General features: G+C 42.7%; 1 protein-coding gene across 2 annotated transcripts in view; it reads left to right on the top strand.

Annotated features, from left to right (window-relative positions):
• The window catches only part of ADAMTS17 (ADAM metallopeptidase with thrombospondin type 1 motif 17), a 508,325-nt gene that overhangs the window by 44,780 nt on the left and 437,136 nt on the right, over positions 1 to 26,409 (top strand). For both annotated transcript variants that reach the window (XM_089655532.1, XM_089655533.1), the window contains exons 2-3: positions 7,651 to 8,015; positions 26,126 to 26,303. In XM_089655532.1, the coding sequence (XP_089511658.1) occupies positions 7,651 to 8,015; positions 26,126 to 26,303 (543 nt within the window). The remainder of the gene's footprint in view (positions 1 to 7,650; positions 8,016 to 26,125; positions 26,304 to 26,409) is intronic.

Below are 26,409 nucleotides of genomic sequence, written 5' to 3' on the forward strand. Positions count from 1 at the left end.
CTGAGCAGTGAAGGTGTTGATTCTGTATTCATAGGTTTGTAGAAGTTAGGATGAAAGTCTTTTTCTTAACTCTGTTCATGTTATAACATTTTTGCTGTGAAGAAGAGGCATGTGATCTCCGCTGAGTCAAATTCAGTTTTGGTAACTGCAAAAGTAAACCAATCATCTGTGATAATATCTTGTAGGCAGAGAAACTGCCCAATAATCTTACAAAACCTCTGGAAGAGCATGACATTGTGAATGGATTCATGGAATTTATGTACCAAAAAAATTAAACATATACAGCCTTATTCTACATAATTAAAAAACTAATCTTTATTTCATGATGGAATGACCTTTGGATGGTAATATATTTTCCTCAAAAAGCATTTTATTCAAAAAAATCCGATTTAAATAAAAAAAAATCCGTTTTTTTTTTTTTTTTTTTTTTTTTATCATTGATTTTTATCCACCCTGCTTAGGGCACACCTAGTATAGTAGATGGGCCTAGTGGTTAACGCACTACTTAATGACCCCTGCTGTCACTTTTGACACAAACACACTACTGGGTCCATTGATCAATGTTTTCACCCAAGATTCCCACAACTTCTGCCCAAATTCAGCCATGTTTACTAGGTACAGGTTTACCTCAGTTTACGAATTTAATGCGTTCTCCGGGAAATTTCGTATTGTGAAAAATTCATAAACTAAAACGCGGTTTCCTGTAGGAATGCATTCAAAGCTAATTAATCCGTTCTGGAGGTCAGAAAAAAGTAAAAAAAAAAAAGTTGCTGTCACTGTAGGTCAGTGCCGGTTTTTAAACGCTTCAATACCGGGCACTTTTACCCCCTTCCCTCCCAGGCCATTTTTCAGGTTTCAGCGCTCTCACACTTTGAATGACAATTGCGCGGTCATGCAACACTGTACCCAAACTAAAATTTTATCATTTTCTTCACACAACTAGAGCTTTCTTTTGGTGGTATTTAATCAACACTGGGGTTTTTATTTTTTGCTAAATTAACAAAAAAAGACCGAACATTTTGAAATAAAAACACGTTTTTCTTTGTTTCTGTTATAAAAGTTTACAAATAAATAAATGTTCTTCATAAATTTAGGCCGAGATGTATTATGCTACATGTCTTTGGTGAAAATAACCCAGCACGTTTTTCTTTGTTTCTGTTACAAAAGTTTGCAAATAAATAATTACAGTTTTATGGCTTGCAACGCTAAATAAGTGATGTCACAAAAGACAAAGACTGATGCGTGTTCATAAGTAGTTCCAGTGCAGTAAAGTCCCAAATATGATGGTATTCCAATAGCTGTGAATCCAATCGGTGAAATTTGATGTCAAATATCCCGTGAAGCAATAGTACAATAATGTACTTACCAGAAGTAAATACAAACTGCGCATTGTATGTATATGATCTGTATGTGCATCTGGGTCTTGTCACCAGTGTGATGTCATCAGGTATAATGGCGGACTCTCCAGGAAGATGTCAATCCCACTCAAGGTCCACCTCAGACTCACCAAGAGGTCCAACGCCGTCCAGACTCCAAAGTACACCACCTTAAAAGGCTCGTAAAATAACAAGCCAGGGAGGCAAGATAATGCTAATAGTGCAGTATCATTTATTAAAATCAAATCCAGATGAATTGAAAATCACTCACATAGGTAACTGGTGGCAAGCTTTGCTCATATAAGTATAGTCCGCGTCGCATTGAGGGATAAATAATTGTTCTTCATAAATTTAGGCCGAGATGTATTCTGCTACATGTCTTTGGTGAAAATAACCCAAATTAGGATGTATTATTTAGTTTGTAGGAAAGTTATAGAGTTCACAAACTATGGTATAGATCTGAAAATTGATCAATCCTGAAGTAGTGACGGCCAATCTAATTTCTTGAGGTTCAAGAATGTCAGAACAGTACAGATATCCCCCAAATGTCAGGACAGTACAGATATCCCCCAAATGTCAGAACGGTACAGATATCCCCCAAATGTCAGCACAGTACAGATATCCCCCAAATGTCAGAACAGTACAGATATCCCCCAAATGTCAGGACGGTACAGATATCCCCCAAATGTCAGGACGGTACAGATATCCCCCAAATGTCAGGACGGTACAGATATCCCCCAAATGTCAGGACGGTACAGATATCCCCCAAATGTCAGGACGGTACAGATATCCCCCAAATGACCCCTTTTTGCAGAGTAGACAGTCCGACGTACTTCATAAGAGGCATGGCGAGTTTTTTTGAAGTTGTATTTTTTTGTCATTTTTCGGAAAATGAAAAAATTAAAACAATTATTTTCACAATTTCTTTTTTACATACTGTCACCAGTGCAGTACAGCGTCATCATATAACTGGCATGGCAGTGATCTGCCTGGTGACAGTATGAAACAAAAAATATAATTTAAAAATATTTTTTGTTTTTTTAATTTTTTATTACATTTTTAAGATTTTTTTTCATATTTCACTTTGACCGAAGTAGTACAATGTTACCATAGTAACGTTGTACTACTTTGGGGAAGTGATCAGTATTTTTTTTTTTTTTTTACACAATTTGCTTATAGCAAAGAATTACTTTTCTATAAGCAAGCATTTTCCTGAATGACATCGATTCATTCAGGGTTTTTTTTTTTTTTTTTTGTGCTTAGCTGTGATTTGGCCACGGCTAATCACATGACACATCTGGGCTGTGATTGGCCCAACTTTTGCATATGATCGCTGTGACCATTCACAGCTAGACATACTAGTATACAATGGATGGCATGAATGAAGCCATCCATTGTATACAACTGTCATGTGACCTGCTGTGATTGGTCGCAGCAGGTCACATGGTACCGGCAACAGAGCCAGTACTCAGATCTGTCATCGGATGTGTCCGAGGTACACGGCCAGTGACAGATCGCGCCGCTGCGCAGCTCTGCAGGCACGCAAACTGCGCATGCCCGAAAGGACGCCATATGGCGTCCACCAGGAAAGGTGAGTGTTTTTGCCGGCTGCCATTCAGCCATAGGCCAGGCGGGAAACGGTTAAATGTAATTACCAGCTTTTTGTATTCTTCACTATAGCTCAGAGAATCAGCTGTCACTTTCCCCCCCGGCTAAAAAGAAAGTTTCCTTTACGTTTTTCCCGAGATAAAAGAAACAGTTTCCTTTAGCTCTGGGGAAAGTGACAGCTAATTCTATGAGCTATAGTGAAGAAAAAAAAAGTCGGCAATTGCATTTAAAAATCGGTACCGACATACACTTCGTATTGCAAAAAAAATTTGTAAAAAATTCGTAAACCGAGGCATTATTTTCAATCACTTTTCATTCGTAAACCGAAAATTACGTTAACCAAGGCGTTTGTAAACCGAGGTACGCCTGTGAATATTATGTGGAAAATGGGTGACTCTTAGGTGAGTTGTGTGAATCTTTGGTGAATACATTTATAAATGGACCCCTAGGTCCTATTACATAGATGTTTAAATATAATCTTGTGTTGGCCCCCTTTCACACGGGCGTTGCATTTTTTTTTTGTTGGAAAAAATGTGACTGAACGGATGAAAAAAACGGATCGGTTCGCGTCTGTTTTTCATCGGTTCGCGTCTGTTTTTCATCGGTTCGCGTCTGTTTTTCATCGGTTCGCGTCTGTTTTTCATCGGTTCGCGTCTGTTTTTCATCGGTTCGCGTCTGTTTATCATCGGTTCGCGTCTGTTTATCATCGGTTCGCGTCTGTTTTTCATCGGTTCGCGTCTGTTTTTCATCGGTTCGCGTCTGTTTTTCATCGGTTCGCGTCCGTTTTTCATCGGTTCGCGTCCGTTTTTCATCGGTTCGCGTCTGTTTTTCTGTCCGTTTTTCGTCCGTTCTGTTTTTGTTTCCGGAAGAAAAATAAGGTTTTCTTCCATTCGAAAAAACGGATGTTAACGGATGCGACACTAACAAATGTAAACTGTCGATCATCCGTTAACATCCGCTAGTCCATAGAAATACATGGCTGTCCGTTTTTGCATCTGTGAACAGACAGATGAAAAACGGACATACGGAACACCCGTGTGAAAGAGGCCTTACCCCAGTACACCCTTTAAATTCTGCCTTTCGTTCAACAGCTGTTCTAGTATAGATATGACTGCTCTGGGGTACTAAAATCATCTTGGATGGCACATGCACAAGATCAGAAGCAACATCTTCAGTGGTTTGGCACAAAACAAGGAACAAGCTGGCCACTGATGATGTCTTTTTTTTTTTTTTTATAATGATGATATAATTTTTTTAAAATGGTGGCATGAAATATAGGAGGTGCAGGCAGGGGTGTGTTTACCACAAGGCAAACAAGGCATTTGCCTAGGGCTGCATTTTTTTATGGGGGACAGCACTGCCCCTCGGAAGAAGGGATGGAAGAAGGGACACGCGATATGGGGACCTGGTGGGTTCCGAGCGAGGCTGCGAGTTTCATGATAGTGTATGCACAGCCCGACTCTCATTCCTGGGGATGTCTAGAGCCGTTAAGGTGCGCGTCTCTCTCTTTTGCCATGGGGAATGGTGGCTGGTGTATGGGGGGCAGTGGTAGTGGAAGGCTTACCTGGGTGGGTGGCAGGAGTGTTGTTGGTCAATGCCAGGCTCTGTCTGCGGGGGAGTGTCGATTTTGGTGTTGCCTAGGGCAGCACAAAACTTAAATACACCAGTGGGTGGAGGAATGGTGCATAAGGCTCTATGCACACTTGTGCAAATTGTCATGCAACTTTGGACATCAGAGTTGCATGACAAGTCGCACGCCAGGTTTTCCAGCGAGTATCATTCATGTCTATGTGACCTAAAGTTGTTCATTCACTACTTTGGTCGGACTTTCATGCGACTTGAGGGTTTTGTACTTCAATGTGAACTGTAAAAAGTCACTTGAAAGTCACCCCTGAATGTTTAACAGGCGTCAGTTGTGCAACAGTTATCATTGTTCAAATCCAAAGTCCTATCCAGGTCGCTCCTATCCAGGTCGCTCCTATCCAGGTCGCTCCTATCCAGGTCGCTCCTATCCAGGTCGCTCCTATCCAGGTCGCTCCTACCCAGGTCGCTCCTACCCAGGTCGCATCAAAGTTGCACGACTTCGGAGTCTTACAAGTGTACATGGAGTCTTAACCACTTCCAGTCCGGACTCTTTCACCCCCTTCCTGTCCAGGCTAATTTTCAGCTTTCAGGGCTATCATACTTTGAATGACAATTGCGCGGGAATGCAACACTGTACCCATATGAATTTTGTAGCATTTATTTGAGACAGATAAAGCTTTATTTTGGTGGTATTTATTCCCCACTGGGATTTTTGTTTTTTTTTGCTATGTAAATGAAAAAGTCCAAAAATTTAGAAAAAAAGTTTCTTATAAAATTTTGCAAATTAATAATATTTCATCACAAATCTTGGCCAAAATGTATTCCGTTCTCTTTTTAGTAAAAAAATAACCTAAATTAGTTTATAACCAAAAATTATTATAATTTTTAAACATTAACATTATACAAAATAAACATTATTTTATTATTATTTTTTTTTTTACATACTGTCACCCTAGCAGTACAGTGTCACCATGGTGACACTGTACTACCTGTGGGTGGTGATGATTTTTTTTTTTTTTACACTGATTGCTTTTACACCCATAAAGGCTGTAAGAGGAATCATTTCTCCTCTCTGGCTGCATTCTTGCAGCCATTGAGAACTGTGTGAGCTGTGATTGGTCACAGCTTGTCACATGGTACAAGGCTGTTGTGAATAGCCTTGTACCATATGACCTCTGTGATCATTCACAGATTTCACACGTAGTAAGCAATGATGTCAGAAATGACATCTTGCTTACTATTCTGCATGTGATCACTGATTGGCCAATCAGTGATCACATGATCGGGATCTCACAAAGAGGTCCTGTACGACGATCGGTGTTCCACTGTGTCCGGAGGACACAGCAGGCACCGGATCGCGGTGCTGCGCCCTCCCAGGGAGCATGCACAAGCATGGGGCGGGGGAGGTCGTTTATAAACGGTCACCCGACCCTGCACTGCCACAGTCCGGCCGTTTATATACAACGGTCGGACAGGAGGTGGTTAATGAGGCCATGCAGGTACCCCAGGTTCACACCTAAGCGTTGTCTGCAGCATTTTGCACAAACGCAGAACAGTCCATTAAACATGATTTCCTATGGGACAGGTTCACATCTCTGCATTTTCACCTGGAGCCTTTATAGAAAGGGTTAGGTTCTTTTTTGAACGCAAAAAGTTGTGTTTTTGTTTCTATAGATTTCAATGGAAATGCTGCAGAAAAGCATGTATTGTGTTTTTTATGCATTTTTTATGTTTTCTTGAGTTTTTAAATCTGCCTAGCAACAAGAGAAATGAAAAAAAAAAGAAAAAAAAAAACCTGCATCAAATGAAACGCAATGCAGAAACGGCTCAATTTCAACCTGCATAGGTGTGGACATAGCCTAAAGGAGGAGGCAAGCAGTTCTCACTAAATGCATGAATCTTTATATGTGCAATTCACTAACAGTGTTGATAACAGATTTAGGGGGCTTCCACTTTAAACCCTTTGTGTGAGATTGATGTGATTAGGGGGCGGCTGTGGGATGGTAGGGGGAGCCTGTGTGGGATGGTAGGTGGGGCCTCTGTGGGATGGTAGGGGAGCCTGTGTGGGGTGGTAGGTGGGGCCTCTGTGTGATGGTAGGGGGCTGCTGTGTGATGGTAGGGGGCTGCTGTGTGATGAGGGGGTGGCTATGTGATTAGGGGGCAGCTGTGGGATGGTAGGGGGGGCCTGTGTGGGGTGGTAGGGGGGGCCTCTGTGGGATGGTAGGGGAGCCTCTGTGGGATGGTAGAGGGGCGAGGCTGTGTGATGGTAGAGGGGCTGCTGTGGGATTAGGGGGTGGCTATGTGATTAGGGGGCGGCTGTGGGGTGGTAGGGGGGCCTGTGTGGGGTGGTAGGGGGGCCTGTGTGGGGTGGTAGGGGGGCAGCTGTGTGATGGTAGGGGTGAGGCTGTGTGATGGTAGAGGGGCTGCTGTGGGATTAGGGGGTGGCTATGTGATTAGGGGGCGGCTGTGGGATGGTAGGGGGGACCTGTTTGGGGTGGTAGGTGGGGCCTCTGCTGGGTGGTAGGTGGAGCCTCTGCGGGATGGTATGGGATGGTAGGGGGGCGGTTGCGGGATGGTAGGGGAGGCTCTGTGATGGGGAGTTTTTTGATGTGATGGTGGGATTCTGATATGATGGGGGGCTCGTGTATGGGGTGACTCCGATGTGTTGCAGGGCTCTTATGTATGGGGGGGGGCGCTCTGATATAATGTGAGGACCCTAATGTGATGGGGAAACCTCTGCTGTAAAGGGGTGCTTCTGATGTGAATTGGGGCTTCTGACGTGAAGTGAATTTTATTAAGGTGGTTGTGTGCATTATCCAAGGCTCAGGTTTCCCATTGATAACATTTTATGTTTTTTACGTTTTGGACTGGGGTGCCCCGAGATTTTTCATACTTTTTTAAAGGGTGCCGCAACTGGAAAATCGGTTGACAAAATGCTGCCCTAGCACATCCCATCTTTCTGGGCCGATACAAGTACATTGTTGTGAGACTTACATGCTGTATTGGCTTTAGTGTGACTGGTTGGAAAAACATTGCAGCTACTGACGTCACCTTCATATGTGAATCACAATTTGTTTTGCAGCTGAATGCTCTGACCCAGAAGTCGAAGTTGTGATCCCGCAGTTATTATGGGCTGGAGAGGTGCCTCTGCCACTGCAAGAAGATGAGTCAGTCTTTTCTAACATCCGAAGGCCGCGCTCTGTTACAACAGGCGTAGGGAGCCACCCGGACAATATGTACATCCATCTACCAGCCTTGGGTCAAAATCTACATTTGCACCTGCGAAGGAACCTCCAATTTCTGGCTTCAGGATTCACAGTAGAGGAGAGAATGGATCTCGGAGAGAACACCCAGACCAGGATCCCTGTGGATGATCTTTGCTTCTATACTGGAGAAGTTCTCAACCATAACGGGTCTTTGGCATCACTCAGTGCCTGCGGAGGACTGGTGTGTATATGATTTTGTTCTTGTGCAAACCACCTAGAGTCATGGATATCTGTAGTTCTATCTCAGCTGCGTATTTCCTAATGAGATTTTATGTGAACGACGAACATTTACACATTGGAGATTGGTGCCGTTATCACGAGTCAAACTGATGTAAACCAAACTCCTGGAAACTTGAAAATGATCCCTTGCTGTGTGGGTCTGTGTCCAAACCAGGGGTGGACTGACCATTTGGAAACTCGGGCACTGCCTGAGGGCCCGGGGTCAGTAGGGGGCCCAATGAGATGCCCCTGGTACCTTTTTTCATAGGCTTTTTTGAGTTTGGGCAAGGACACAGGCCCCATGATCCCCTATTGCCCGGGGGCCCCATGAGTTGTCAGTCTACCCCTGGTCCAAACTGCAAAGTTTAGATGCTTGTTTAGTCTAAGGGAGACGAGAATAGCTTTTACTTTTTTACTTATCTGAATCTCGGCTCACTTTGAAGATGGTGCTCCCCCACACTCCGGCATTGGACTGACCCTTGGAGTCATAACGTTCAATGCAGGGCAAAGGATCCCACTGCAAGGGGTAGTTCTCAAGTTTCCCGAAGTTTGTATATAAAATTGGGTATCCCATTTAGAAAGAAGATTGGACTTACTAGAGTTAATTTACTAAAGACAAATGTGCTGTTCACTTTGCCAAGGAATTTGCACTTTGCAAGGGCATGTTCCCTTGGCTTAGTGAATGGGGGTGGGAAAGCTGTGCTGACTCGCATCATCAAATCACGTGCAAGAAAAAATAGTTTTTTTCTTTGCATGTGATTAGGTAGTATTCGTGAATTTTCAACACATTCACTAAGCTAAGAGATGATTCCCCTGCTCAGTGCCTTTAGTATGTCAACCTCACTGACTCTTGAGACAGGGGCGGACTGACAACTCATGGGGCCCCCGGGCAATAGGAGATCATGGGGCCCCTGTGTCCTTGCCCACACTCAAAGCACACCCAAAAAAGCCTATAAAAAGGTACCAGGGGCATTTCATGGGGCCCCCTACTGACCCCGGGCCCTCGGGCAGTGCCCGAGTGCTCGAATGGTCAGTCCACCCCTGTCTTGAGATCTAAAAAATGTCCAGCTCCAGCAAAATCTTTAACAAATTTCCACTCCACCAAAAAAAACTTTGTGTGCCACTGCTATAGGGAAACCCCCCCTTTCTCCGAAAAAAAAAAAAAGTCTTTAATGCTACTACTGACCCACAAACCCCACTACATTGCTACTGACCCCTAAACGCTACTACTGACCCCAAATGCTACTGCACTACTACTGACCCACAAACTCTACTACATTGCTACTGACCCCCTAAACGCTACTACGCTACTACTGACCCCAAATGCTACTGCACTACTACTGACCCACAAACTCTACTACATTGCTACTGACCCCCTAAACGCTACTACGCTACTTCTGACCCCACAAACCCTACTACATTGCTACTGACCCCCTAATCCTACTACATTACTACTGACCCCCTAAACGCTACTATGCTACTACTGACCCCCTAAACGCTACTACTGACCCACACACCCTACTACATTGCTACTGACCCCCTAAATGCTACTACTGACCCCCCAAACCCTACTACATTGCTACTGACCCCCTAAACGCAACTACTGACCCCCCAAACCCTACTACATTGCTACTGACCCACTAATCCTACTACATTACTACTGACCCCCTAAACGCTACTATGCTACTACTGACCCCCTAAACGCTACTACTGACCCACAAACCCTACTACGTTGCTACTGACCCCCTAAATGCTACTACGCTACTACTGACCCCCAAATGCTACTGCACTACTACTGACCCACAAACTCTACTACATTGCTACTGACCCCCTAAACGCTACTCTGCTACTACTGACCCCACAAACCCTACTACATTGCTACTGACCCACTAATCCTACTACATTACTACTGACCCCCTAAACGCTACTACTGACCCCCAAATGCTACTACACTACTACTGACCCACAAACTCTACTACATTGCTACTGACCCCCTAAACGCTACTATGCTACTACTGACCCCCCCAAACCCTACTACATTGCTACTAACCCACTAATCCTACTACATTACTACTGACACCCTAAACGCTGCTACGCTACTACTGACCCACAAACCCTACTACATTGCTACTGACCCCCAAAATGCTACTACGCTACTACTGACCCCCCCCAAACCCTACTACATTGCTACTGATTCACAAACCCTACTACATTGCTACTGACCCACTAATCCTACTACATTACTACTGACCCCCAAACTCTACTACGTTAATCTTCTAGCTAGATTTCATTGGCAATATCTGACCTCTAAGGACTAAAGGGAGGATATAGCCCCACAACCTTAAGGTACATGTTTATAAAGTACTGAAGATGACTTTCACCAATAGTTCACTGGTGGTGAATCAATCACTGTTATTTAAGACACATATACCAGGAAGATTCATCTGCAGTAAATATTTGGTAAATGTCAGATTAACTGCTTTAGAAACATGCCCATAAGTTTTTTTTTTTTTTTTTTTAAGGTATGAGTTTGTCACAACTATTATCACACTATCACAGATGGCAAGACTACCAATGTTTGCTTTTGGTATCTTTTATCTGTTGTAGACCATTTAGCTTCATGGAAAGTCAATCACATCTATCGAGATCTAATCAAGAATTCTGCCCAATGAGAAGAGGTCATAGTGATTGTGTCTAAAAATTAAAATGTGAGCAAAAGAGTACAAAATGTTTATTGTCCTTAAGCTGGTCATCCACACAAGCGAGATGGATGAAGCAACCTTCTCTGCTGAGACATTCAACAATGGGATTTTCTGCTGAAGTTTTCCAACACATCCGTTCAAAGCAGAGACGACCGCACAAAACTTGGCTAGTCACTGCTGAACCGGTCAAATTTTGATAGCCTGCTTATATACACACTGGGCCAGTTTTGGGAGTACTCCCTTACAAAAAGATATTGCTAAGATAGTCCAGGGGCAACAAAAATAGTGACACTTTTTTTTTTTTTATCCCTCAGACCTATCAGGAGAGACTTCAGGAACTCGATATACAGTTGTGTTCAAAATAATAGCAGTGTGTTGAAAAAAGTGAATAAAGCTGAAAATCCTTCTAATAGCTTTTATTTCCATCCACACAAATGCATTGGGAACACGACACATTCTATTCCAAATCAAAACATGAAGAAAAATACATCAAATTTGTGGTGTTCCTCTAAAACAATTGAAGAAAAGTGAAATATTAGACGGTTCAAAAAAATAGCAGTGTTTGTATTCTACTTTACAAACTCAAATATTCATTATATATACTGAAAAATGTTTGAAGATTTTGCTTTCCTTTGAATCACTTCATGAATATTTGGTTGTAGTCGCACTGTTTCTGAGAACTGCTGTACATCTGTGTTGCATGGAGTCACCCAACTTCTGGCCCCTGTGATCAGGTATTCCAGCCCAGGATGATTGGACTACATTCCACAGTTCTTCTCTATTTCTTGGTTTTGCCTCAGAAACGGCATTTTTGATGTCACCCCACAAGTTTTCTATTGGATTAAGATCCGGGGATTGGGCTGGCCACTCCATAACGTCCATCTTGTTGGTCTGGAACCAAGATGTTGCACGTTTACTGGTGTGTTTGGGGTCGTTGTCTTGTTGGAACACCCATTTCAAGGGCATTTCCTCTTCAGCATAAGGCAGCATGACCTCTTCAAGTATTCTGATGTATTCAAACTGATCCATGATCCCTGGTATGCGATAAATAGGCCCAACACCGTAGTATGAGGAACATCCCCATATCATGATGCTTGCACCACCATGCTTCACTGTCTTCACAGTGTACTGTGGCTTGAATTCAGTGTTTGGGGGTCGTCTGACAAACTGTCTCTGGCCACTAGACCCAAAAAGAACAATCTTACTTTCATCAGTCCACAAAATGTTGTGCCATTTCTCCTTAGGCCAGTCAATGTGCTCTTTGGCAGATTGTAACCTCTTCAGCACACGTCTTTTTTCCAACAGTGGGACTTTGCGGGGACTTCTTGCAGATAGCTTGGCTTCACATAGGCGTCTTCTAATTGTAACAGTCCTCACAGGGAACGTCACACCTTCTTTCATCTTCCTGGAGATGATTGTTGGCTGAGTCCGCTCCATTTTGGCTGTTCTTCTATCCATTGGAATGCTAGTTTTTCGCTTCCTTCCACATCTTTCAGGTTTTGGTTGCCATTTTAAAGCATTTGCGATCATTTTAGCTGAGCAGCCGATCATTTTCTGCACTTCTTTATATGTTTTCCCCTCTCCAATCAACTTTTTAATCAAGGTACGCTGTTCTTCTGAACAATGTCTGGAACGACCCATTTGCCTCAGAATTTCAGAGAGAAATGCACTGTAACCAGCATGTACAACATTTGCTGCCTTCCTTCCTTAAATAAGGGCAATAATTGCCACCTGTTTTTCAAATAATGAATGACCTCACTAATAGAACTCCACACTGCTATTATTTTGAACACGCCCCTTTCAATGAGTGATTCAATTACACAGAATCAGCAGCATGCATGTCATGACTGTTGGGTCTGTTGGATTTCTATTACTCTACTACACCTGCTAGTAAATTATTTGCCATGTAGAAATATCATTTCTACCAAACACAGTGATTGATCCGGTTATTGATGTCTCACTGCTATTATTTTGAACACAACTGTATATAGTCTGGAGAAAAGAAGGGAAAGGGAGATATGATTAAAATCTTTAAATACATGAAGGGAGTGAATAAGGCTCAAGAGGGCAGGATTTTCAATATGAAGCCAAGTTCAAGAATGCAGGGACATGACCTCAAATTAGCAAGAGGAAAGTTCAAAACTTACCTGTAGCTGATGCTTGGTACAAACACATGTATCTATACTCCACTAAAAAAAAAAAAAACAGTCAAACAAGAAGTTTAAAAGTTACAAAAAAGTGTATGTATGTGTGTATATATATATATATATGTATGTATACAGTGGGGATCGAAAGTTTGGGCACCCCAGCTAAAAATTTGTATTAATGTGCATAAAGAAGCCAAGGAAAGATGGAAAAATCTCCAAAAGGCATCAAATTACAGATGAGACATTCTTCTAATATGTCAACAAAAGTTAGATTTTATTTCCATCATTTACACTTTCAAAATAACAGAAAACAAAAAAATGGCATCTGCAAAAGTTTGGGCACCCTGCAGAGTTAATATTTTGTACTGCCCCCTTTGGCAAGTATCACAGCTTGTAAACGCTTTTTGTAGCCAGCCAAGAGTCTTTCAATTCTTGTTTGAGGTATCTTTGCCCATTCTTCCTTACAAAAGTCTTCCAGTTCTTTGAGATTTCTGGGCTGTCTGTCACGCACTGCTCTTTTAAGGTCTATCCATAAATTTTCAATTATGTTGAGGTCAGGAGATTGTGAAGGCCATGGCAAAACCTTCAGTTTACACCTCTTGATGTAATCCCCTGTGGATTTCAAGGTGTGTTTAGGATCATTATCCATTTGTAGAAGCCATCCTCTCTTCAACTTCAGCTTTTTCACAGATGGCATCAAGTTACCATCCAAAATTTGCTGAAATTTTATTGAATCCATTTTTCCTTCTACTCGTGAGATGTTCCCTGTGCCACTGGCTGCAACACAACCCCAAAGCATGATTGATCCAACCCCATGCTTAACAGTTGGACAGAGGTTCTTTTCATTAAATTCTGTGCCCCTTCTTCTCCAAACGTACCTTTGCTCATTCCGGCCAAAAAGTTCAATTTTAACCTCATCGGTCCACAGAACTTGTTTCCAAAATGCATCAGGCTTGTCTATATGGTCATTTGCAAAGTTCAAACGATGATTTTTGTGGTGAGGACGTAGAAGAGGTTTTTTTCTGATGACTCTTCCATGAAGACCATATTTGTACAAGTATCTCTTTATAGTGGAATAGTGTACCACAACTCCAGTGTCTGCCAGATCTTTCTGGAGGGATCGTGCAGTCAAACGTGGGTTTTGAATTGTTTTTCTCACAATCCTGCGAGCTGTTCTGTCTGATATTTTTCTTGGTCTTCCAGATCTTGCTTTAACTTCCACTGTTCCTGATGACTGCCATTTCTTAATTACATTCCGAACAGAGGATATTGACATCTGAAAACGCTTTGCTATCTTCTTATAGCCTTCTCCAGCTTTGTGAGCGTCAACTATTTTCAGTTTCAGTTTTCTAGACAAATGCTTAGAAGAACCCATGGTGCTGATTGTTGGGGCAAGGTCAGATGAGTCTGGGCATTTAAAACCTTTGAGCTTGACATCACCTGGTCTTCCCAGACGATGATTGAGAACAATCCATGACACTGGCAGGTCTCAGCTTTGCAAAGGGGGCAGTGCATGCTATAAATTCTGCAGGGTGCCCAAACTTTTGCAGACGCCATTTTTTTGTTTTCTGTTATTTTGAAAGTGTAAATGATGGAAATAAAATCTAACTTTTGTTGACATATTATAAGAATGTCTAATCTGTAATTTGATGCCTTTTGGAGATTTTTCCATCTTTCCTTGGCTTCTTTAGGCACATTAATACAAATTTTTAGCTGGGGTGCCCAAACTTTCGGTCCCCACTGTATGTGTGTGTGTGTGTGTGTGTGTGTGTGTATATATATATATGTGTGTGTGTGTGTGTGTGTGTGTGTGTGTGTATATATATCTATCTATATCTATATCTATCTATACATACACACATATATATATATATATATATATATATATATATGTATGTATGTATATATATATGTAGATAGATAGAGATATATATATATATATATATATATATATATATATATATATATATATATAGATAGATAGATAGATAGATAGATAGATAGATAGATAGATAGATAGATAGATAGAAAGAGGTGCAGACTTAATGGACCACTTGATCTTCTTTTTTCTGCCGTCACTCTTCCAGGTTTCTTTTAGGAATCTAGTTGGCCTGCCAGTAAAAATATGAAAGGTCATTATCCTAGAAAAAAGAGTAATAATAAATAATGTAAATATGCAAAGCATCTGTATGCCCATGGATATTGCTGTCCATGCCAAATGCCTATGTTGCGCGTGTGGCAGGTAAGAATGAGTTTGGGTTTAAATCTGGAAGTCGCCTATCATTCCTGAGCCATTGAGTTTTGGGCGGGAGATTACCTGCCCCGCAGTGGGCGTACACAAATGGGGTGAGAATGTTTGTGACATCATTGACCTAATATGGCAACATGGTCATATTGGGTCATTGTCATTTACCCATCTGGTTATGTGGTTGTATGAGTACACTGATATCATGAGCATCCCAATGTGTACATCAGCTTCGAAGTGAGGAATCACCCAAATTTTGATAGCTGTCATTCCTTGGCTAATAAAATCTGTTTTCTGGGTTCAGAACAAACACAAGCTTATCCCAAATGGCAAGAAAAGACTTGCTAATAACAGTGATTATAGATTTTTCCCACTAGAAAATCCTTGAAAACCCCATAGGAGCAGATGCCATACATTGTAAAATTGATTTGCCGGAGGATAATATTGTAAAAGTAGACTGTCAAACAGAAGATTGGCCCCTATGGGTGAAGAAACCTAATATACTAAGTGGGGAACATGTCTTCTGTTTTAGCAGTTTCTCTCTAATACTGTGACATGTCTAAGAGACAGATCCATTATTTAATTCAGTTTGACACCTACAAGTGTGTTTCAGACATATGAAAATGTTTATATTGGGAGTGGTAAGCATTCCTTTTATGACAGGTGTCAGTATGAATTGGCAAATGGCATGGGTGCTACATTCCTAACTATTTCCATTTTTTTTTTTTTTTTTAAATTCTTCTGGATCTCTGATAAGGATGACTTTGGTTGATCAGCTCCTTTCAGTCAGAGAGTAAGGTAGAATAAGAACATTTCTGCAACTTCATAGAAACCTCTATATCATTATATTGCACATGCTGTTTTAAGATTTCATGAAAAATGTTATACTATTTACCTTTACCTAATAGCTATTTTTTATTATTATTATTATTATTATTATTATTGAATCTGATTTTTTTTCTTCACAAACCTTAGTTTCCTTACTTATAGTAAATGGGAGTATTTCACTTGATCTTAGTGGTAACAGTTTGATGTCATATGAAATGAATGTGATGTCACTAAGTTCCTTGAGCTGTGAATGATTGACCCTCCATCTGATGTCTGGCTAGTTTTGTGTCCAGTGCCACTTGGCAGAGCTAGTGGTATGACACCAGTGATCTTTCCAACTGCCATTAAATATGGCAATCTGACCATCAATGTTAGGGGTTTTCTTCCCTCTGACCACCACACTGAAACATTCTTCCCATTGACCATCAATGTAAGGGTCATTCTTCCCATTGAACACCAATGTAAGGGTCATTCTTTCCATTGAACACCAGTGTAAGGGGCATTTTTCCCATTGACCACCGGTGTAAGGGGCATTTTTCCCATTGACCACCGGTGTAAGGGGCATTTTTCCCATTGACCACTGGTGTAAGGGGCATTTTTCCCATTGACCACCGGTGTAAGGGGCATTTTTCCCATTGACCACTGGTGTAAGGGGCATTTTTCTCATTGACCACCGGTGTAAGGGGCATTTTTCTCATTGACCACCGGTGTAAGGGGCATTTTTCCCATTGACCACCGGTGTAAGGGGCATTTTTCCCATTGACCACTGGTGTAAGGGGCATTTTTCCCATTGACTACCGGTGCAAGGGGCATTCTTGCCACGGACCAGCAGTGCAAGGGGCATTCTTGCCACGGACCAGCAGTGCAAGGGGCATTCTTGCCACGGACCAGCAGTGTAAGGGGCATTCTTGCCACGGACCAGCAGTGTAAGGGGCATTCTTGCCACGGACCAGCAGTGTAAGGGGCATTCTTGCCACGGACCAGCAGTGTAAGGGGCATTCTTGCCACGGACCAGCAGTGTAAGGGGCATTCTTGCCACGGACCAGCAGTGTAAGGGGCATTCTTGCCACGGACCAGCAGTGTAAGGGGCATTCTTGCCACGGACCAGCAGTGTAAGGGGCATTCTTGCCACGGACCAGCAGTGTAAGGGGCATTCTTGCCACGGACCAGCAGTGTAAGGGGCATTCTTGCCACGGACCAGCAGTGTAAGGGGCATTCTTGCCACGGACCAGCAGTGTAAGGGGCATTCTTGCCACGGACCAGCAGTGTAGGGGGCATTCTTGCCACTGACCACCAGTGTAGGGGGCATTCTTCCCACTGACCACCAGTGTAGGGGCATTTTTCCCATTGACCACCAATGCAAAAGGCATTCTTCCCACTGACAACCAGTGTAAGGGGCATTCTTCCTGTCAATCACCAATGTAAAGGACATTCTTTCCACTAAACACCAATAGTAGGGGACAACCCTTCCCACTGACTACCATAGAAAGACATTCTTTCGAATCACCATCCAACCATCAAAGTAAGGGCATTCTCTTCACTGACTGTCAATGTAAGAGTGATTCTTCCCACTCATGACTTATGTAAGGGGGGGGGGGGCATTCTTCCCAATAACTGCCCTTGAAAGGGACATTCTTCTCAATAACTGCCCTTGAAAGGGACATTCTTCTCAATAACTGCCATTGAAAGGGACATTCTTCTCCTTGACCACCAATGTAAGAAGCATTTTTCTCCTTGACCACCAATGTAAGAAGCATTCTTCTCATTGACCACCAATGTAAAGAGCATTCTTCCCACTGATGATTTGATTTTAGCAGGGGTTGCTTGAGACCTAAAAATAATTTCTAGGCTTCTATGGAAAAAGGTTTAGAAAGATGATGGTAAATGATGTCCATAGATTACTTCCAACTCCCACTCTGCTGGCACTGTGTTTAGTATTCGTGTTTTTTCTTTCTAGACCTGTAGCAGAGTGAAAGTGTTGGAAGAAAACTATTTCTTCATTGAGTCAGAGTTGATGGTTTCTGTTGCCTTGCACTTGATACGTCTTGAAAGGAGTTAAGATAATCCCATTTACCTCACCTTCCTATATATATATATATATATATATATATTTTTTTTTTTTTTATCTAAAGCAAGTGATGTGTAGTAGATACATTTATCACTGACAAACTGTTAATAATTGAAAAAGATATTCTTAAAACTGGGTTGTTTATCCACTGCAAAGTAATACATCTACCTCCTTGAATATAACCCTAAACCTGACTATATGCAGCATTATGCTTCTGTATTTGGAAATTGGTGTCTAAGCTATATTACAGAAGTTGTCCTCAATGCAACTGCAATCTTAAGAAATCTCATCAGTCACTGTACCTAAAACTGCACTTAAAACTGTAGAATTTCATTAGAAAATTACCATTTTCAGAGTGTTTGAGTGTTAAAGGGGAAAAAAATGTAACCATTGGTTTCGACCAGAGCAAGTGAAAAAATTTAGGACAAGGATGGTAAAATTTTTTTTGTCAAATCCAATGAGAGCGAAGGAATTTCCAGTCTTTGAATTTTCTCTTGGCTGAGAGAAATTGTAATTGGTCTTATGTGCATGCGCATGTCAGAGTAATTCTGGAAACCGAACATTCATTCTTTGAAAAATTGACATGGTACTCAAACGAAAACTCGTTCAAATTTAGTCAAGTCCATGAAGGCACAACCAAATGAAATTTATACAGTTTAAAGGGCAATCATAAATGAGATAGTTGTTGTATCTAAGGTAGACAGGTAAGAGATGAGGTGCATGTGTGTGCCAGTAGCTAGCATGGCAGGGAATTAAATAGTGTAGCAATGTGCTTTCATTGAGTTCTTGACAAAGGAGGGGTGCAGGCTGCCAAACATCCACTGAAGGCTACAGAATGTTTATGGAGAGGACACCACTGACAAGATATGTTAAAGGTGTCACCTCTGTAAACATTCTGTAGCCTTCTGTGGATGACACCTTTAACATGGCTTGTCAGTGGTGTCCTCTCCATAAACATTCTGTAGCCTTCTGTGGATGACACCCTTTAACATGTCTTGTCAGTGGTGTCCTCTCCATAAACATTCTGTAGCCTTCTGTGGATGACACCCTTTAACATGTCTTGTCAGTGGTGTCCTCTCCATAATCATTCTGTAGCCTTCTGTGGATGACACCCTTTAACATGTCTTGTCAGTGGTGTCCTCTCCATAAGCATTCTGTATCCTTCTGTGGATGACACCTTTAACATGGCTTGTCAGTGGTGTCCTCTCCATAATCATTCTGTAGCCTTCTGTGGATGACACCTTTAACATGGCTTGTCAGTGGTGTCCTCTCCATAATCATTCTGTAGCCTTCTGTGGATGACACCTTTAACATGGCTTGTCAGTGGTGTCCTCTCCATAATCATTCTGTAGCCTTCTGTGGATGACACCTTTAACATGGCTTGTCAGTGGTGTCCTCTCCATGAACATTCTGTAGCCTTCTGTGGATGACACCTTTAACATGTCTTGTCAGTGGTGTCCTCTCCATAATCATTCTGTAGCATTCTGTGGATGACGCCTTTAACATGGCTTGTCAGTGGTGTCCTCTCCATAATCATTCTGTATCCTTCTGTGGATGACACCTTTACCATGTCTTGTCAGTGGTGTCCTCTCCATAATCATTCTGTAGCCTTCTGTGGATGACGCCTTTAACATGGCTTGTCAGTGGTGTCCTCTCCATAATCAATCTGTAGCCTTCTGTGGATGACACCTTTAACATGTCTTGTCAGTGGTGTCCTCTCCATAATCAATCTGTAGCCTTCTGTGGATGTTGGAAAGCCTGCTCTTATGAAGAACTCAATGACGGCATGTTGTTTCTGCTTGGAATCCATTATTTACCTGCAATGAAAATGAAGAGTTACTATAGAAGATTTACTCTACCAGCATGTGAAATTTGAATGACCTATGGAAGTTTATAAAAACAATAAAAAATGTTATGGCCACGTTTGCATTACTTTTGGTGTAGTCTTTGCATGAACTGTTCATGTACTGTTAATCCTTAGAATGTTTTTTTTTCTTTTGGAAATCTATTTAATTTTACATTATGATCCACATTTTATTCTCTTTGATTTTCACTTGTTCTAGGGAAGGGGTCTCCAGACTTTCTAAACAAAGGGCCAGTTTACTGCCCTTACAGCTTTAGGGGGGCTGTATTGTGGTCATTGGGAGTAGGAAAGGTCCCAATGTCAGTGGGAAAAACCATGCCACAGCATTGGTATCAGTGGGAGGATTTGTGCCCCATCATTAGATGGAATTGTGCCCCTTCACTGGTGTCAGTGGAGGGAATTATGCCCCACTGTTGGAACTGCTGGATAAAATCAGTTAGACCGACCGACCGACCCTTTTTGTTTTTTTTGTTTTTTTTTTAGACCTCTTTTAACTCTCCAACTTTTAACTCTCCTACTTCAAACATCCACCTGGATCCAGGAGGACACAGGTTTGGAACTCGCATAGCATCAGGAGCAACCAACTTTATCCTGTATGGAGACAGGGTTTTCTCTAACCACGTATTCAGATGGTTGCATCATTTCACCCCATAGGGTGATGGCAGCCTCAACAGATGTTATGGGGAAAGGCTAGAACCTTGGTAAGATTTTTTTTTTTTTTTTTGCCATCTGTATCAATATTGGAGGTTTTCTCCTCCTGCCTTCCTGACTCAATGTCACTTGAAGAGTAAAGCCGGCCATCTACATTACTCAGCGCAGATGGACAAATCTGCCACAGAAAATCTATTTTGACAGCTGGTCCCGCACTTGACAAAGACACCAACGCCTTCATTTTCCCGGATTGCTCCTCTCCGCTTTAGGCACAATCACATGACTGGAGACCAATAACACAGGAAGGACCTTTTTTGGAAAAATCTACTGATGGTATATATTTTGATGCAGCTGCAGTGTATTGGGCGCATCTGTTGAATCAGAACTGATCTTTTAATGTTTTATATAATGCCAAAATGTAGTATTGAATAGACATGTGCAGAACAAAAACATTTGTTTAGTTTCATATCGATTTGTTAAGTTACTAATTTCATATTGTTGTATTCATAACGAAATTCATTTTGTTTTGTTGATTCCTTTTCAACCGGATTAGAATTTTTCCATTGGATTCGAAGTATTTGAATAAAAAATTTCAAATCAATCTGAGTTCGTTGTGAAAATTGGTTCTATTCGATTCAAAATTTGAATTTTTGGAAGATGGTTATATGCTTTCTATTTTATTCTATTTTCTACTCTTTCATTTTCTGTTCTATTCATTTATTTTCTGTACATTTTTTTGTTCTATTCTGTTCTTTTTTACGCTATTCTTTTCTATTCTATCCTGTGTTTTTCTGTTCGAATTTCGGAAGATGGCTATATTCTCTCTATTCTATTTTCTATTCTATTATTTTCTACTCTGTTCTGTTTTTACTCTTTTCTATTCTATATATTCTTTTCTGTTCTATTCTTTTCTAATCTATTCCTTTATTTTCTATTCTTTTTTTTTTTTGCTCTAATCTTTATTATTCTATTCTTTTTTTATTCTGGTCTATTTTCGAAATTCAAATTTCAGAAGACTACTATATTCTTTCTATTTTATTTTTCTATTCCTTTATTTTCTACTGTCTTCTTTTATTTTCTATTCTGTTTCATTTTATGCTAATCTTTTTGAAATCCGAGTTTCGTAAGATGGCTATATTCTAACACTAATTACACATAGTCTTTTAATGAAATCGGCAATAGTCAGCATAATGCAATATGCCGACTCTTCTCCACCTTCAACTCTCTACTCTCGCCACCCCCACCTCCACCCAGCACCTCAATCACTGCCCTTGAGATTGCCAATCACTTCAAAAACAAGATTGACACAATGTGCAAGGACATCGCCGCAACTCACACACCCTCTCAACCCGTCCCCTCTCACACAGCTACCCCCTCATCCCCCCTCCCCCTCGACATAACCCTCAGGGACTTCATCGCTGCTCAAACTCCCTCCAACCCCCTTGCCCCTCACTCAGCTACCCCCTTATCACCCCTTTCCCACGGCCCCACTACTGCTCTGACCTCCTCTTCCACCCCACCCTACATTCCTCATACTGAAGCTCCCCCAACACTCCACACTTTTGATTTTACTACCATCGAGGAAGTCTCCAAGATCCTCTCTGATGCCCCCTCGACCCTATCCCCTCACAACTCCTACGACCTCCCTCCCTCCATCCTATGCTCCCTCACCCACATCTTCAATCTCTCCCTCTCCTCCGGCACTTTCCCCTCCCCTCTGAAACATGCACACATCACCCCCATACTTAAAAAGCCCTCCCTGGACCCCAATGAACCGAACAACCTCAGACCCATCTCCCTGCTCCCATTTACATCTAAACTCCTCGAGCGCCTAGTCTACACCCGCCTATGCTCTCACCTCAACGACAACAACCTCCTCGATCCCCTACAGTCCGGCTTCCGTCCCCTACACTCCACCGAAACTGCCTTACTCAAACTCTCCAATGACCTGCTAACCGCCAAAGCTAATGGCCACTATTCAGTGCTCCTACTCCTTGACCTCTCTGCGGCCTTCGACACAGTCGACCACCCCCTCTTCTTCAAAAAACTACACTCCCTCGGCCTCAGAGATTCTGCTCTCTCCTGGCTCTCATCCTACCTGTCACAATGCTCTTTCAGCGTTACCTATAATGCTACCACCTCCCTCTCACTCCCTCTCTCTGTTGGGGTCCCTCAAGGCTCTGTCCTCGGGCCCCTTCTCTTCTCCATCTACACCTCCTCCCTTGGCCAACTCATACACTCTCACGGCTTCAACTACCACCTCTATGACGACGACACACAAATTTATCTCTCAATCCCCCACCTCACCCCCTCGATCTCCGCCCGAATCACACACCTGCTGAGCGACATATCAGACTGGATGTCTCTCCACTTCCTTAAACTGAACCTCTCCAAAACCGAGTTTCTTGTCTTCCCCCCCAGCCCGGACACCACCCCCCATTGACTTCTCCATCATGTCCAACAACGCCACCATCAAACCCGCCCCGCAGGCCAGAGTACTTTGTGTCATTCTGGACTCCAACCTATCCTTCCAGCCCCAAGTCCAATCTTTAATAATCTCGTGCAGACTCCACCTCTGCAACATCACCAAAATCCGCACGTTCCTAACTCCAGAAACCACTAAACAGCTCATCCACTCCCTCATCATATCACGACTCGACTACTGCAACTCCCTCCTCACTGGCCTGCCTTGCCGCTGGCTATCCCCGCTTCAGTCGATCCTAAATACGGCTGCCAGACTCATTCACCTTTCCAACCGCTCCGTCTCCGCCACCCCCCTCTGCCAATCCCTCCACTGGCTTCCGATTGCACAACGGATCAAATTCAAAATCCTAACGCTGACGTACAAAGCTGTCCACCATACTGCCCCGAACTACATCACTGACCTAATATCCAAGTACCGCCCAGCACGCACATTCCGCTCCTCACAAGACCTCCTTCTCTCTTGTTCCCTGGTCTCCTCCTCCCATGCCCGCCTCCAGGACTTCTCCAGGGTGTCACCCATCCTCTGGAACTCCCTGCCCCAACCCATCAGATTATCACCTACTCTCCTCTCCTTTAGGCGCACCCTGAAAACCCATCTCTTCAGGGAAGCCTACCCCACCCCCTGCTAACTTGCCGACCTCCTCCACTCTTCCTACCACTCCATCCCCCACAGCTATCTCCTCCTGTGCCACCATCCCCTCCCTCCTAGATTGTAAGCTCGAAAGAGCAGGGCCCTCGATCCCCTCATGTTTTGCATTGTATTGGTATTGTTCTGTCACATGTTCTGTCCCCCTTTGTAATGTACAGCGCTGAGCGAACTATTGGCGCTTTATAAATACTGTAGAATAATAATAATATTTCAAATTTGTTTTCAAATTCGATTAGTATTTTGGATTAAATTTAATTTCGTCATGTCGGATTTGTTTAAATTCATTACTATTGTCATTCAGAAATTTGACTACATCCGAATGTTCAAATAACAAAAATTTTGTACAAATTTCAAATAAAACTGAAATGAACTGCACAATTGAAGACACACTGACCTTGGCCATGGGTCATAGGATTGAAAATTGCGATGAGTTTATCAGGGATTGGCAACTCTAGGAAAGGTTGGGTTTATATCCTCCGTCTGTAATTAAAAGTTTAGTTGCTCTTTAAACTGATCTGATAAAATGGACCCTGCACAGAGACCTCTGGATCATTCTCTATTAATCCTTTATGTAGTGACATTGTAGTGAAAGTGTTGCTGGCCTTGTGAAAGCCAGGGAGACATAACTAGTTCTGTGGTGTCCTGGATACTAAATTTGGATGCCAAGAATATTGGATGCCAAAATTTGCACCTTCTATGCCATTCATACAAAGAAGACATAATGTCCAGCAGAAATACAGTTGTTGCCATTACGGCTTGGTGTTCCTGCATATATGAAGCCATCCGAGGGCGCTGTGAACATGTCAAAAGCTGATATAATGCAAATGGTTTTTCTTCGTTTCTGCTGAGTCAAAATCTAGAAGGTATTGTATTGCTGAACATTTCTTAGACAGCTGATCTGTCCTCTCATGACTTCATCTCTATGATTCATCTATACCCTCTTACCAGGTCAACCAAACAGAAATTATCACAAGTACCAGAGATAAATCTCTGCCGTAGGTCGTTCCTGTGTTTCAAAGGTTTTATTTTTATAGGAAAAAACCTTGAATTGTTCTTGGCAGGACTTGTGTAGCGAAGGGAAGCCTCTCCTGAGCTCCAGGCTCTGGGTGACTCTCTTCCTGTTCCTTGGTTTACATGTCTTCGAGGAATACTCGGTAATCGTTTTCCTGCCAACTGCAGAAAACTGCTAGGAAGCAGCTTGCTTGGAGTCCATCCGACGTTTAATGAGGGATCAAGTAAAGATTACAATTGCTTGTAAGCCAAGTTGGAAGCTGCAAGATCATTTGTTGTAAAAGTTACAAATCAGTTTCTAGATGGAGAGGGCAGGTAGACATCGTGAGGATTGGGCTTCTGTTTTTGTCAAGGGCTATACTCAGCGGTGTATCTAGGTTTTGTGCTGCCCTAGGCAACGCAAAAATCGGCCACCCCAACCTTCCCCGTGGAGAGAGCCTGACACCAACCCAACCCCCCCCCCCCCGTGGAGAGACAATCGCACCGACCAACAATCCCCCAAAGGAGAGAGCCTGACACTGACACTGACCAACACCCCCCCCAACCGTGGAGAGAGCCTGACACCAACCAACCCAACCCAACCCAACCCCCAATCGCACCAACCAACAATCCCCCAAAGGAGAGGGCCTGACACTGACCAACACCCCCCCCCCCCAACCGCGGAGAGCGCATAACACTAACCAACAACCCACCGCCCCAAAGGAGAGAGCCTGACACTGACCAACACCCCCCCCCTCCAACCGCAGAGAGCGCATAACACCAACCAACAACCCACCCCCCCAAAGGAGAGAGCCTGACACCAATACCCCACCCCCAACCGCAGAGAGAACATAACCGCAAACAGCAACCCCCCCCCCCAAAGGAGAGAGCCTGACACCAACCAACCCCACCCCGGCCAAGAGAGCCTTGCACTACCACCATCTCCCCCATACACCCGCCGCCACCCCCGGCAAGAGAAAGAAAGAAACTCGTAGACGCTGACATTCACAGCTCTGGACATCCCCGGGAATGAGAGTCGTGCTCTGCACACATCAAGCAGCCCACAGGCGTGCGGAGTGTATTCCTTTTTCCAGGGGGCAGCGCTGCCCCCCTGAAAAATGCCACCCTAGGCAAATGCCTTGTTTGCCTTGTGGTAAATACACCCCTGGCTATACTATAGACTTAGTAGACTGTCCAGAGAGTGCACCTCTGCCCAGGCTATGGACATTTAATAATTTATATATTCCTAACAAACGGTGAAAGTGCTTTTAAAATAAGACATCACTGACCTCCCTTGCTTGCTTTTAATGAAGTAATTCATTCTCAAAGTTACTGAAAGATCACAACATAGACTTTTATTGTCTATTTCTAAAAGTTTAGAAATGCCTACTGTGTGTTTTTATATTGTTGCTTATGTCCATTTAATGATCTGTCTTTTCTGTAGATTGGATATATTCAGATAGGCCAGGACCAAGTGATGATTGAACCAGCCAACGCTTCAATAGATCTAAGTTCATCCTTCTCTGGAAGAAAACATATTATAAGACGCAGGCGACAAGTGGAGGAGCCTGGTGCATCTTTCAACCCTGATGTTCAACATAGCAACTGCCAAGTTATTTCAGGTAAGCTCTAGTAAAAGCCAAGGTAATCTATCCCACATTTCCTTTCATTTTCTTACATGAACTAAGGTCTGCAGCTGATTTTGTTTTTAATGCATTTTACTTAACA

The sequence above is a fragment of the Staurois parvus genome, unplaced genomic scaffold (assembly GCF_062004578.1).
Source record: "Staurois parvus isolate SC_StPar_1 unplaced genomic scaffold, SC_StPar_1.0 ptg000845l, whole genome shotgun sequence".
Lineage (NCBI taxonomy): Eukaryota > Metazoa > Chordata > Amphibia > Anura > Ranidae > Staurois > Staurois parvus.